General features: G+C 32.9%; 1 protein-coding gene across 10 annotated transcripts in view; it reads right to left on the bottom strand.

Annotated features, from left to right (window-relative positions):
• The window catches only part of LOC129807335 (disintegrin and metalloproteinase domain-containing protein 10), a 107495-nt gene that overhangs the window by 11975 nt on the left and 80580 nt on the right, over positions 1-14940 (bottom strand). For all 10 annotated transcript variants that reach the window (XM_055856541.1, XM_055856533.1, XM_055856539.1 and 7 more), the window contains exons 5-10: positions 12161-12422; positions 7468-7823; positions 7229-7399; positions 5241-5401; positions 4937-5171; positions 808-1572 (exon numbers count right to left, since the gene is read on the bottom strand). In XM_055856541.1, the coding sequence (XP_055712516.1) occupies positions 808-1572; positions 4937-5171; positions 5241-5401; positions 7229-7399; positions 7468-7823; positions 12161-12422 (1950 nt within the window). The remainder of the gene's footprint in view (positions 1-807; positions 1573-4936; positions 5172-5240; positions 5402-7228; positions 7400-7467; positions 7824-12160; positions 12423-14940) is intronic.

A 14940-nucleotide genomic window follows, 5' to 3' on the forward strand; every position in this document is an offset into this window, starting at 1 on the left:
GATTAACTGCTCGCTCTTTGAGTTCGAACAGTAAAAGGGGTAGGAAAGCGTCCCAGGTTTTGCGAAGTGCTCGAATTCGTGACTTGGATACTATACCTCAAAATTACTTTTGAATCAATAACCGTTTATCGGTTCTCAATCGATTTCAACCGATTCATAAATCATTGGTTCATAACCGGTTAACAACCGATTTGAACCGATTTATAGATTATTTACAAATTAGTTATCGGTTCGCATCATTTACCGTTGACCGGTTTTATCAACCGGTTTAAACCGATTCGTAAATCACTCAAACGATCCCCAAAGTAGTTTTAGGAAGAATAGAATTGATTTTCGGTTCATAACCGATTCACAACCGATTGAAATCGGCTCAGGTTTGTCAGGTACTCCAAGACCTTTCCAACGAGCCCACACTGATCACATTCTGTTGAGAAATATGCTCTCTAGAGCCTTTTAACCTTTGACCTTGAAAAAACAGAATTAAGACTGATTCAACGGTATTTTCCTATAAGAACAAAATGTACGCCTAGAAAATCTGTAAAATTCTAGGGTATGAAGTTTTCAAAAAGTGGCGTTAAAATTATTTTTGGGCCGAGCTTAGAAAACTTCATAGTAAATTTGTTCATTAGGAAAGAATTTGGAGTCACAAAAATATTATTTTAAAATTAAAATTTTACTTTTGATCAGGAAATTAATTTGTATACAGAACTAACATGAAATGCTGTAATTACAAATATTTGTGGATTTTACAAAATATTTTGTAATTTGTATCGAAGCAAGCCTTGCAAGACAGAATATTTCACTAACCTGAAAATTATCACATGGGGATCCTGGACGCAGATTGATCCCACCATCTGGGAGCCCAAAGAGTTGAGCGAATTCACTGGTGCTGCGGCAGGTGCCAGTATCATTGCCATTCTGACACGCCAGCTCACACAGTTTCCTCTTGTCGATGTTGGGAATGATGGAGGAAGTGAGGAAGCACTCAGTCATATTCCACAGCAGACAAATGGAGCCTGAGCATTCTCCGGCGATGCACAGCTGCGTTCCATTGTTGCATTTGGTCTTGTCGTCCCTGGGTTTCGGTTCTGGGCACTCGGGAGTGGTTCCATTGCACATTGAACTCCAGGAACATTCAGTCTCTTCCTTGCACTTGACACCCAGATGTGCCGGCATGAAGCTACAAGTCTCACTCTGACAGCACGGTCCTTGGCTAGGACTACACTGTGTTCTGGCTCGCCTGGTGCATCCTCTGGCTGTGGCATTGAGACTGAGATCACGTTCACCAATTTGCCGAGGGTAGCAGCATCTGTCCTGACATTCTTCATCATTGAAGCCACAGTCACATTCTTCGCCACTCTCCACAATTTTATTGCCACAGAAAGCTCCTTCGCTGGCCAGGAAGCAATTGCGCTTCTTGGTGTCTTCAATGGCATCGAGAACATTGGAAATGTTGCGAATGGAGCAAGTTGAGAATTTGCTGTTGTTCGGACGATCACCACTCGTGGCGCTGGCGAACATTATGTAGTTCCCATGCAAACCACCAGGGCGGCACTCTTGTGGATAATCGTGCTGTTGGAAAGGTTAAGCATCAGTAAACTAACCTCATTTAAATCTAAAATTTGTAATTTTTCGTACAATTGAGGTTATGTCCGTCAAATGTGGTATCACTGGCGTAAATCGGACTCGGAACATTAAAGTCGAACTTTTATTGAGGTTATGCTTTTGTAAACGACATTATAGTGCATTCACTGGTGCAGGCATTGAATTAGAGGAAAATCTGAGGCAACACTTTTGTGGTCAGTAAAAAATTCAAATTGGTCAGTAAAAAATAAAATATTGGTCAGTAAAAAATCAAATTCGGTCAGTGAAAAATACAATATGGTCAGTAAAAACTTTAAAAAAAAACAGTAAAAAGACAAATTTGGTCAATAAAAAATTCAAATTTGGTCAGTAAAAAATTAAATATGGTCAGTAAAAAACTTTTTAAAAAATCGGAAAAGAATTAAATTAGGTCAGTAAAAAATAAAATCAGGTCGGTGAAAAGTCAAATTTGATCAGTAAAAAATAAAATTTTGTCAGTAAAAAATAAAATTTGGTCAGAAATAAATAAAATTTGGTCAGTATAAAATAAAAATTTGGTCAGTAAAAAATCAAATTCGGTCGGGAAAAAGTCAAATTTGGTCGGTAAAGAGTCAAATTTGGTCAGTATTTTTTTTTAAATCAGTAAAATGTGAAATTTAATCAGTGGAAAATTAAATATGATCAGTGAATAATATTTCAGTCAATAAAATACTAAAAGGAAATCAATCATATCCGGATAAAAAGTATTGCACATTTCGTATTGCGGAAACTTCGTATTTTAGTACATTTCGTATTTTACCATTTCGTATTTCATATTTCGTCTTTCCTAGATTTTGTACAAAAATTAAACAGGTGCTACTGATAACTTTCCAAAGCACAGAAAATTTCCCTTTGCCTCAACTGGTGCTACTGATATTTTCCCAAAACACAGAAAATTTCCTTTTGCCTACAGGCGATACAAATTACTTCCCAAAGCACGGAAAATTTCCTTTTGCCTCAACAGGCGATACAGATAACTTCCCGAAGCACCGAAAGTTTGATTTTTTACTGACCAGGTTCTTTATTTTTACTGACCATTTTTTATATTTTACCGATCAAATTTAATTTCTTACTGATCAATTTTGATTTTTCACTGACCAAATTTTATTTTTGATGACCAAATTTGACTTTTTATTGACCAAATTTGACTTTATCCGAACGAATTTGATTTTTTACTGACTTTAATTTTATACTAACCAAATTTTAATTTTTACTGACCAAAATATACGCTGATAAAATTTGATTTTTTACTGACCAGATTTTTTATTTTTTACTGACCATATTTTATTTTTTACTGACCGTATTTTATTTTTTACTGACCGCATTTGATTTTTTACTAACCAAATTTAACTTTTTACTGGCCAAATTTAATTTTTTACCGATTTTTTAAAGTTTTTTACTGACCAAATTTTATTTTTTACTGACCAAAAAGTCGCAGCCAAAATCTGATGCCTATAAATTTTATTACTTTTCTGAAAACTGCATTTTAGAGACAAATAGTTTAAATGAAACTGAAATATCTCATTTATTTGAGGTTATGTTTAGAAATATTTAAGTTATTTTAAAATTAACAGAACAGTTGTACATTATGAAATTGTGATTTTAATAACCTTCTTTTCCTTCTTAAGAATTTGTATTTTAACGTCATATAACTCAAAATGAATAAGCATCTTAAGTTATTTTGAGGTTATGTCTGTAAAAATATGTTTTTTTTATCATATCCTATGTGAAGATATTGGTTTAGGAAGTCAATTTGTCCTCAACTTTGCTTTGCTTTAAAAAATTTTGATTTTATTGACGCTAAATGACTCAAATCGAAAGGATATATTGATAAAATTATTTCATGAAACATGAATATTAGGTTATGTCAATCAAATTTAAGTTTTTCTTAAAAAAATAGATAAAGTCAACTATTTCAATGTGTTTTGAAACTGATATACATAATTTTTCAAAAATAATTATTTTCAAAAGTAACTCTCCATTAGCAAAGATATTTAAAGAATTTTGAGGTTATGTCTAGAAAAACCCTCTGAAATCAACTGAACAGTGATTTACTGAAATATTCGCGTAATAAAAACGTATTTTCTTTCAGAAAATTTTGATCTTAATATCAAATAACTCTAATGGAACACACATAAAATAACAAATTTCAGGTTATGTTTCTTTCAAATGAAGTTATTGGAAAAATCACACACGAAGAGAATGATCACACGAGGTTACAATGATTCGAAACTTCTTTTTACAAAATGTTAGTTCAAGATCTGAAGGTCACGTCACCCAAAACAAAAAAGAATATCGTAAATAATTTGAGGTTATGTTAAAAAAGTCATGTTATTCTAATATCACCTGCATAGAGCTTAATTGAAAGAACTCTTGATGCAAAAAACGTTCAATCCTGTGCTAAAAATTTTCATTTTAACCTCAATTGTCATTCTCATTAATGAAGACTATCTTAATTGATTTGAGGTTATGTCTATATGAAACTCAAATTATTCAGAAGCTAGCGGTTCAGACATTAGTTAAAAGAAATTAGGATGCCTAGGACCATCGTTTCATTTTCATTTCACGAATTCAAAATTAAAGAACTCCAAATTCAAAAAGGTCTCTTAACTCATTTAAGGTTATGTTTAGAAAACTCAAGTCAATTTCAGTTACCGTTATAAACATTGGCCTAGAGAAATTTAATTGAGTAAAACTTTTTATTTCTTTGCTAATTTTTTATACAAAGTTAGATAACTAAAAATTAGAATAAAGTATTCTGATGAATTTGAGGTTATGTTGACTAAAACGAAATTAATCAAATTATTCTCAAATTGCTTAGACAAGAAAAGAAATAGAAGTTGACATGCTTAAAAAATTCTGTTTTGACTAAAGGAAAACTTCTATAAATTTTCATTTAAAGTTCTATCCTTTTTTAATTGAGGTTATGTACTCCACGAACACAGTTTCGGGATATTAAGTGCTAAAGATCTTTGTTTCAATAAACTAATACACTGTAAACTACTAAATCAAGTTACTAAACTGATAATTTGTACCCGAGATATTCATAATTTAATTTAAAAGATAGATAAATTATATTTTGAGGTTATGTTTCCTAACATAATGTCGTTTTAGATAAAAGCAAAAATTTATTGAAAATTTTAAATTTTTTGAAAATAGGTTTTAGAAAATGTTCAAATATTGTCAGTTTAAATTCAAATTTTAAAAATTCCTGCAACTACAAAACGCCGCTAGTGATAGACTCCCGAATCTTTTATGTTTCAAAAGGTTCCGGTCAATACCAAAAATATCAAATTTAACCAAAAATACTTACAGGTGATCCAAAATTGTGTCCAATTTCGTGGGCAAGCGTCAATTGGGACACTTTCGGTGGCACTCGGCTGTTGTAGTTAACAAATGTGATGATTCCAGTATTGAGGGACCTTTTGGTGCTCTGATAGAGGCCTCCGACTGTCTCCGTGTACGTTTTATACTTTTCGCAAATACCTCCGGAAGCCCCTGAAGCAGATGCCACCCAAGCCAGACCCAAAGTGCCCCCAGTAAAGTCCCTAATTTGCAAAAAATGACATTAGGTAATTTTTGAGGTTAGGGAGAAGAAATCAAAAAGGTTATCTTGCCTGTAAGTGAAGACATAAGCCAGGCAGAAGTCTTCGTGATTGCCCAAGGAATGAATATTGAGGAAGTTGGACACATCAATGTTCTCCATGCAGAATGGATTGGATTCCCCATTGTATGATTCACTGCACGCTGAATCATCATCAATCTTAATTCTCTGAACCTATCATGAGTAAAATTTAAAGGAATATTTTATTTAACATTCCTTAAAGTTGGAATGTATTTGTGAATTTCAGTGAAATTTCCAGGTAGCTGTTTTTACTTGAAATTTTTCATTAAGGTTATGTTTTAACCTAAAAATTTATAACAGAAATTTAGAAGTCCTTCAGATCCTTGTATGAATAATTATGAAATTTGCGAAATATTCACAAATTAAAAAAAATCAATGAAATTTTGGAAATTTCTTATGAAACTTTGAATTTCAGCGATTTATTTGCGAATTGATGTTTTTGTTTTCATTCCTAAAACAGCCGAAATTTTAGAATTAGTGTAAAATTCCACTGAAATTTGGCTTTTTTGTAAATAAAAGTTTATAAAAACGAAATGTTTTTTTAATAAATTGTTATTAATTCTACATGAAATTATCGAAACTTTGCTGAAATTTTGGTAATTTTAAGGAAAATTTGGAAATTTTCAATGAATCTTTAATTTCAGCGACATATTTGTGGATTTACGCTTTCAGTATCATTTCTACCGAAACAAAAATTTCAGACTTAGGGTAAGTGTGCCAAATTTCGGCATATGTGCATGCAAGCGCCAAAGTCTCAAGTTTCAAAAGTAATAATTTTTAATACACATTGAACTTTTTGTTATTTCTTTTTAAGGAGTATTGCTTGGAACCTTGTAGACAGTTTATCGTCCTTATTTTCTCTAAAATCATTCTTAATACATTCTAAAACGAATAAAAATGTAGGCATAGCTTTGATGGTCTATTACGGCCACCTTAATTTTCATAGTTCCTTGCCCTTCTGGAATTCTTCCAATGCCTTTGTCAGATCATCTTGTTCGTCGAAGCGACATTTTTTGTTATTCTTTTGCATTATATAATCTCTAGAGTACGTAAAATCAAAAAGTTAATGGAAATTCGAGAAACAAAAAAGGTGGCCGAAATTGCAGGCTGGCCGGAATTTGGCACACTTACCCTATTCATTTTGGAATTTAAAAAATTTATTTCAACTCTGAAAAAGATTTTTTTTTAACTCTTGAAGACAGTTATTTTAACTCTTAAAACGAGTTATTTTCAGGCTTAAAAAGAGTTATTTAGACTCTTTTGTCATGTAAGTTTTAGGACAAAAAAGTTGAAATAATTCTTCCATTGAGAAAAAAAGAGGGTGCGATTAACATTTTTTCCTCAGAAATTTAACACTTTTTAAGTGTAAAAATATATCAACATTTTTTAATGTTAATTTTACACCTTTTTAAGGGTAAAATTAACACGAAGACTGGTACCTTTAACCCCTAATACACCCAAAAAAGGGTAATATTTACACTGATTTTGGGTCAATAATGCAGGGCAAATTAACATTTCCGGAATGTTATTTTAATTTTTTCGGATTTCTCTGTGTCTGAATATCACACCTTAATAGAAGTAAATTTCATTCTAAAATATAATTAATCGAAAATCACAACGAAAAAAAGGTAATTCAACATCGATTCGAGTAAATTTCACTTGATTATTTTTCTGAGTGACTAAAAGAAAATTTTGAAATTACAAAATTCTGCGAACTTTTAAATGAAATTTAGGATATAACGAAAGAATAATTTTAATAAAATTGATCCTGGTCCTCAGTAAAAGATTATCAATCACAAGTTTCTGAGTCATAAGTAATTTTCCGCTAGATAATTTTTCGTGAAATTTCGGAAATATTCAAGAAATATAATATTACGAATCTTATTGAAATTTCGGAAACTTTTGTGAAATTTTTAATTTTTTCAGCGATAAATTTTTCAATGTAAAAAATTCAACATTTTTTTTTAGTATCTAACTCACCTCAAACCGAATATTCCGATGCTCAACTCGTCCATCGAACTTTGTATTTCGATAAATGTAATTTACAGCTGTGACATGATGAGCAATCAACGAGAGAATCTCTTCGCGCGTCTTCTCATCAATCTCCTGTCTTCTACTCCGATCATGCTTGATTTTGGGATTAACCGCACGCTAGAGATAAGAAAATTGCACACAATTATCATCAATGACAGACACGACAATTAACCCAAAGACCTTACATCAGCAATTCCCTCACGGATATGGCGCCAAATCAGAGGATCTGTCTGAATGTACAGTGAGCAAGTGTTGCGATTCTCTTCTCTCGGTCTCGTTGCCCTTCTCACTCTCTCGTGGGCCTCCTCATGGTGACTCTTCTCATCCTCCGTATTGGATTCAGCTCGCCAATTAGCCTCCTTGGAGTATTTCCGATGTGGTGGCCAGTAGGAATCTTCCTCCTGAGCTGACTCCCTTGGCTTTTCCACGGCAGGAATTTTGGCAGAAGGCACTGCTGGCGTTTCATCGTCAACAGCAGCATTCTGTATACTATCCATCCAGCTAGATATTTCGTCGGTGATGCCGCAGCCACCTCCGTGACCTAGGTCAATCCACAAGGGACACACAATTAATCATCCCTCAGAAGTAACTTCTAGCTTTTTCACCAGGACAGACACATAATTAATGGACGAAAAAGTCACTGAGAGCACTTTTCATCTCAATATCATTCTCATCTGAATAATTTGAGTTGAGAGGTTTATTGAGAGAGAAAACTTGCCCATAAATCATTGATGAAACTAACTTTTCAACTAAAAGATGAATTTATTCAAGATTAAGGATTCTTTTAGAAAATTATTTTATCAATTTTCTACTCAATTAACTCATTAAAAAAAAAACTTATCAAGCTTTTAATGGAATAAATTAAGCTATTTAAGTGTCAACTTTTGCACTTAGGAATAAAATGCTATTAGGATTTTTTTTCAAAGTGTACTGTGAATTCGATTTTGCTCGTATACCTATCATTTCTAGAATCAGGAGCCTCTGAGAGTATATTGCAAAATATTTATTATTAATAATGTCATAACGTTTAAAAATTTATCATTAGAAACACAAAAAGGGTTGGCAAAGCATCCCAGGCTTTGCGAAGTGCTCGAACTCATGACTTAGATGCCATACCTCAAAAGTTCTTTCAAATTATTTACTGTTTACCGGTTGTCAATCGATTTAAACCGATTCATGAATCACTCAAAAGTTTTAAGAATAATAGAATTAATTTTCGGACGAAAATTACTTATCAGTTCATGACCGGTTCATTACCGGTTTTGAACCAAGAACCGATTTATAAATTACTCAAAACATTGCCCAAAATACACGTCAAGAGCAATATAATTGAATTTTCAATAAAATTAGTTATCGGTTATGAATCGCTTTATTACCGATTCAGAACCGATTGGAACCGGTTCAGTTTTATTGGGAATTTCAAGACCTTTCCAAAGAGCCTAAACTGACCCCATTCGATGGAGAAATACGCTCTCTAGAGCCTTTTTAACTTTTGACCTTGAAAAACCCTTATTAAGTTTGATTCAACGGTTTTGTTGTATAAAGACGAAACGTTCGCCAATGCAATCTCTTAAGAATATTCATATTTTGGAATTAGTTTCTTACAGGTTAATAGATGACTTTTTTTGAAAGGAAAAAAATTTTATCTATCGTGGAGGGGCGAAGGGCCGCTCTCAAACATACGTCTTAACGGTCACCGAATTTAAATTCTTTACATTAATTCAATAAAAAACTCGATTGACTTAGGAGAAGTAACTATCCGAGAAAATACATTGGCAATCAGAATTCATATCATGAAAGAGAATGAAGACCAATTTAAACAAATTCGACGGGATGTCTAATTTTCCGTCCGCCATTTTGAGCAAAAATATTGCATGACTTTTTGCGAAGCGAGAAAAGAACAACAAAATGCATTTTCATCTCTGTCGGACTATTTTTTCCAAGTTCAATGACTAGTTACTAAAAATCCATCATATAAAATCACTCAAATTGCGTATGATGTGTAATACCATGGTAAGAAATGGGTTAAACATATTCAAAAAATGAAAAAAAAACAATCATACAACGTGTTTTCGAGCAATCCCAAAAAAACATGGTTCGGGGAAAGATGAGAGACATGTTAACGATCCTTGGGTCGACTTATTGGAGGGTCCCCTGAAAGTTCCAAGTCGCTATCTCTTATGGTTTGGCCTCTAGATCTGGTCACAGCCGGGTGAACCGACGGACAAACAGTGTGACGACATTTCTCAGAAATCGTCTGAAACGCGAAGATTTGTTGAGAAAATTGGTTTCCGGAGAGTGGAAGGTGGAAATTTTGAGAGGTGAAAAACTCTCCGTGGGGTTCGGGCAATAAAAAAACTGCCTGTCTTTGATAAATGTTATCAAACGTGTCAGGATTAGAATTCCAAAATCGGAAAAGACTCATAACCTCACCTACTACAACTTTTCTAAACATCAAAGGGACTACAATGAAATTAAGTGACTGTTTTTCACACTTCTTGAAAAAGTAAATACTAAAATGATTATTTTACAATTCAAGAAAAATGTACATTATCAGGATTAAATTTTCAAAAATCGTCCTGTAATTTTAACATTGGTCCTTGGTATGTTCAGAAGATGTTAGAGAATGAAAATATTAATATTTTTCGCTCAACACAAGAGGTAACTCATAAGCAATAGAGTGCCTCGTGTCCCTTATGTTCCCTGGAAAATGCATGGGCTCTCAGGGTTCTTCGCAGAGTCCCAGGGATTCCTCGAAAATTCATGGGTTCACTGAAAGATGTATGGTTCTTGGTTCTTCTGGGTTTCTCGTGAGGTCTCCGTGAGTTTCATAAAAAAATTCTGGGTTTCCCGGGTACTTCATGAATTCCTAAGAGGTTTCTAAAAAGTGCATGGGTCCCTAAGTTTCTCTAGAGAATGTATAGGTTTACCAGTTTCCTTGTGAGTTCCCTGAAGAAATAAATATATACCGGTCTTTACGATTTCCCCGGGTTCCCTGAAAAATGTATAACTTCCCGGGTTTCTTGTGGGTTCCCTGGATTCTTCGTGAATTCCCGGAATCTATACAAACGTATGGATTGTCCGGATTCTCTGAAAAAATGTATGCGAATCGCTAAGGTTTTCCTGTGTTCCCTAAAAAGTGTATGGATTCTCTGGGTTCCCTATGTGGATATTCGTGAGTTCCTTAAAAAAACGTATGGATTCTCCGAGGTCTCTGTGAGTTCATCAGGATTCCTAAAACATTTCTGATTTGTTCTCTGGGTTCTCTGCGAGTTACCTGAAGAAATGTATGCGTTTCCTAAAAAAAATATAAGAGTTCTCAGGGTCCCCTGAAAAATGTATGGATTCTCTAGGTCCCTCGTGGAGATCCCCGTGAGTTCCCCATGTTCCTCGTGAGTTCACCGGAATCATTTAAAAAACTTATGGCTTGTTTTCAAAATCAAGCTGTTTCTCCATTTGTGCGTTTGTCCATCTAGGACCTTAGGGGGGCCTCCATAAGTCGACCTTGGGACCATTAAAATGCCCCACATTCCCCCACAAACCTTGTTTTTTTGGGATTACTCGAAAACGCGTCATGCTATTGTTTCAGTTTTGGATATGATTTAAAGGTTTTAAAGGTTATTTAGACGGATATTTTGTCCTTACTCTAAAATAAAGTTTTTCAAGGTCAGAGGTTAAAAAGGCTCTAGGGAGCGCATTTATCAATCAAATTGGCTCATATTTTGGCTCGTTAGAAAGGTCTTGGAATTTCCGATAAAACTGAATTGGTTCCAATCAGTTTTGAACCGGTAATGAAACGGTTCATAACCAATAACCAATTTTTATGCGAAATTCAATTAATATATTAGTCCTAAGGTGTATTTTTTGATTTGTAAATCGATAAATGGTAAATGATAAAAGATGCGAAAATACTTTTGAGATATACCGTCTAAGTCACGACGTCACGAGTTCGAGCATTTCGCAAATCATGGAACGCTTTGTCAACCTTTTTTTTTAATTTTAATTAACTAAAATTAAAAGATTTTAGTGAAAAATCTAACTTGTCCCACAAAAAAATAGCTTTAAATAAACGTAAATGACGTAATTAAAGTGTCTCATTAAAATTAATGAGTAACAAATTAATTTTAATAAAAGAAACAGATTGAAAACTGTTTTGGGTGATTTTAGTGGGCCAATTCTGACTTGGAAAGTGCAATAAATGCACTTTTGATACAATAATGTCAAGAATTAATATGATGTGGATTAAGAATCTGGATCAAGAATCTGAATCTCTTAGACTCTTAGACATTCTCTACTACATAATTCTCTAGAACCTGAAAAATTGTACTCTAAATCTCACTAAAAATGTTCCTTCTTATTTTTGTAGCAAAATTGAAATTCCTCTTTTGCATTTCTGATGATTCCCGTAGTAGAATAATCTTAAGCCGGAAAATTTCCTAAGCCAAGCATCAAGAGTCAAAAATCACAATTTTCCTGTCTTAAGTGAAAACTTCATTGTCTGCTGCACAGATTTCCTTGCTCAAATGGTGTTATAATGGAACAAAAAAAAATGCTGAGAAGTCTCAAGAATGTGATTTAGGGCAGACAAGAATTTCGCATTTCATAAATCAATTTTTTTGGTGCCCCCAAAAAGAAGTCCCTCCTCAATCTTCATGAATATTTTCCAATGTGCAACCTTAAGCATTTTCAGACATTTTTCCCCGATTTCTCTCAGGGATATTTTTTCCAATGTGGATTATTGTAGGGTATAAAAATCTCTACGATTGGAATCCCCAATTGAATTATGCATAGAATATTCTGTGCAGACTAAAAAAAAATCCTCTCACAGATATCGATGAAAATTCCCTGACTGAGATAGAGATATGGAAAATGTCTTACCTTGTCTTATATCATCATATGGATCTGAAACATGGCTCTCTTTATAAATCACAGAATGAAATCCAGACTCGTCTCTATGAGTGCTGTTGGGAAAATAGTGTTTGGCATTTTCCACATAATACGATTGACGTCCAGTTAATATTCGGCCTTCGAAAACACCATCAATTACTGAGCCAAAGACATGACTCTTTGGTACATTTAGCAATTCACCCTGATAAATGTGCGATGTATCTACTGCAACTGGACCATCTGAACCGTCAATCTGCAAAATTTATGTCAATAAACACCCATGAGATATTTTAGGCAAGAGTGTTAAGCTTGTACAATTAAGCATTTGCAATACAAGAATTAAACTAAATGCTGAACTTCGCTTAAATGTAATTTTGCTTCTCGTATTGTTTGTTTTTAATGAAATGGTATTTATGTACTAAAAAAAAAACTCTGCTAAAATTGTTCTGGATTTGACAAATTGTCCCATTTAAGGAATAATGCAATGTAATGAAATTAGCTTGGTTTCGTTTAACAATTTTTTCGTACTTATAACGTTTAGTACAACGTTGTACTAAATATGAAGTCTTCATCAATAATGTCTTTATGGATGTTTCATAGTTAATTTTCAAGAGAAAAAAAACTACAATTATGCTATTTGATTTGAAACATTTGAAATAATTTCGGAGTTGTATTTAAAAATTTAGCACATATTGTGTTCTAATTTTACCAATCAAGATAAATAAGAACCATAAATACTAATACACTATGATTTTTTTGATATTGTAATAGATTCACAAAAATATTCTTCATAAAACGAAAATTTTTCTACCAATTTTTAATAGACGAATATAATATCCAGAAGAGAATAAATAAGACAAATATTGAACAATATTTAACGTTGTTTTTTAAGGAAATGTTAGAGACGGATTTAAACATTTAGTACACGCAAGTGATAAATATAAAAAAGTGAAAAGAAATATTTTTCACGAATGAATGAGAATAAAAAAAAGAAAAACGTAACACCAAAGATTTAAACTTTTTCCTTTGTTTGTACTAAATTGCAAACGTAATGAAAACTACACAAAGATCAAAGACAAGAGATGTGAAACCGTTCTTTTAAACAGAGATAAAAGATATAACTAAGTAAGTTCGTTTCTTTCTTGACTAGAGAAATGCTAGAGATTAAAAAACATGTTTAGTACATGCGTGTGCTAACAAAGTGGTTGTAATTAAGATATACAGTTTACAACTGGAGAGTGAAAAGAAAAATAAAACAAAACAGGAGGCGGAGATAAATTGAAAACTTAATTTCGAAAAAAACCTCAAATTATTTATGTACTTATAATTTTTTAGTTGCATGTACTAAAAGTCATACAGTAGACTATGACCCAATCAGCTCTTTTTCAATCAGACGAAAATTATTGAGAGACTCGAATCTCTCAATAATTTGGATCACATTCTGCCTCATATGCCCGATTGAAAGAGAGTCTACTGTATACTAAGGAACTGATGTAGTTTTACCACAGAGGAACAATTCGATGATCATTCGATGTGAGGAACTTCATCGCAGAAGAAAATTTTTTTCTCCTCAATTTTTTTTGGGATCAGTCATCCAAAGATCTTTGTACTAAAACTCAGATTTCTAAATATCACATATTAGTACTTTGTATTGCCCGTAAAATTGCCACCATGTTGAGATAAAAATAATGCCTTAATTTCTATTGTACTGAATTTCCCAGCAGTATTTATTAGTTTAGTTTAGTATTAGTAATTTTAGTACAGGAGAGAAAAAAAACATGCATTTGATGAAGCGGGATAGTACTTTGTTTGAGTCTAAATTCAACTTTAAAATGTTTTTGCTATCTCTAACGTGTTTCAGTACATTAGATATACATTCAAATATTTAGTACATACTTTGTACTAAACTTAAAAATCGTAAAGGAAGTTTATGTTTTATAAATGACAAAGTGACAAATCAAGAAAAATAAACAAATAGGAATGAGTAATAAGAGTTTAAGTGTGTCACTTCCAAATACTTTATGAAAAATATAGACTTACACTTGTACTAAATTTTAGTAATCCGATAAGAAAAATTAGAGAGCTATTTCTTTTTTTTTAATTTTTCACGACTTTGTGTTCATTTATCTAATTTCGCTTTTAAGAATCATGAAGTATCTCTTTGAAGCCGTTTAACTGCCAGAGTGGATCAGTTTCATACAGATTAACATTCTGCCACTGCCTCTTTTTCTAAATAAATATACAACTGTGTGCAAACTAATTGCTATTTGTTTCACTTGGGTCTTTACCACGTGAAGATCTGAAGCCAAATTTCAAGAAATAAATTTATTATCTTACATGAGACTACTCCATCCACCGCTACTACACTAGTTATTTTAGTACATGATCACTTAATATTTTAGTACAATTGTTATTAATGAAAGGGACAGATAATCCTAACCGGCTTATGTAGGTGAGATTCTTAACGTGAGCTAACTCGAAGTGCTTGCAAATTTGATTTGAAACTAAAGATGACAGATATTATATAGCAGTTTGGAATCAAATTTCTGAAAAACACCAAACTTTTTATTTAAATCAAAATCTATACAAATGTTCCATGGAAAATGACGCTGCATTCCATTGAATGTTCGAATTTCCATGGTATGCAACAATTCCAATGGAATTTCCTAGGAAAAATTCCATATAAGACTGCAGAAATTTTGCGTCAAATTCCATGGAATGATAGGGGAATTTTACGATAAATTTCCAATGTCATTTCCGCATCCGTTTGC

This window comes from Phlebotomus papatasi, chromosome 3, assembly GCF_024763615.1.
Source record: "Phlebotomus papatasi isolate M1 chromosome 3, Ppap_2.1, whole genome shotgun sequence".
Lineage (NCBI taxonomy): Eukaryota > Metazoa > Arthropoda > Insecta > Diptera > Psychodidae > Phlebotomus > Phlebotomus papatasi.